We start from the raw sequence: 372 nt of genomic DNA on the forward strand, positions 1-372 counted from the left end.
GGCCCCGTGTCCCGTGGGGGGGCAGTGACCAAATCTGCAGGCTGCAGGCAGGCGCTGTCCCCACGGACGGCCCTGTCCCCTTCTCCGCTGGGGGAGAGCCCCCGCTGATGTTGTCCGCAGCCGTCCCCTGCGCCTTGCCTGGGGGGCTGATGGCGCTGGAGCCAGGGAGCGTGGTGGTGGCCAGACGTGCTGTGGGACTGCCTGTGACGAGGTCCCGAGGAGCAGGGCGCTCTGTGGAGGGGGGTTTGGTGGCAGCAGCCAGCTCCAGCATGGTCTCAGCTTCAGGCCGCTGCGTTGCGGGCGGCAGGGCTGGGGTGGGAGCCTGGGGGGGAACGCTTGGGTCTTGGGGCAGGGCCGGGGTGGTCACAGGAC

General features: G+C 71.5%; 1 protein-coding gene across 1 annotated transcript in view; it reads right to left on the bottom strand.

Annotated features, from left to right (window-relative positions):
* Positions 1–372, bottom strand: part of MADCAM1 (mucosal vascular addressin cell adhesion molecule 1) — a 2,760-nt gene that overhangs the window by 495 nt on the left and 1,893 nt on the right. Inside the window, exons 4-5 of the mRNA XM_009893989.1 lie at positions 157–309; positions 6–87 (exon numbers count right to left, since the gene is read on the bottom strand). Coding sequence (XP_009892291.1) covers positions 6–87; positions 157–309 — 235 coding nt within the window. The remainder of the gene's footprint in view (positions 1–5; positions 88–156; positions 310–372) is intronic.

This window comes from Charadrius vociferus, unplaced genomic scaffold (assembly GCF_000708025.1).
Source record: "Charadrius vociferus isolate BGI_N301 unplaced genomic scaffold, ASM70802v2 scaffold1168, whole genome shotgun sequence".
Lineage (NCBI taxonomy): Eukaryota > Metazoa > Chordata > Aves > Charadriiformes > Charadriidae > Charadrius > Charadrius vociferus.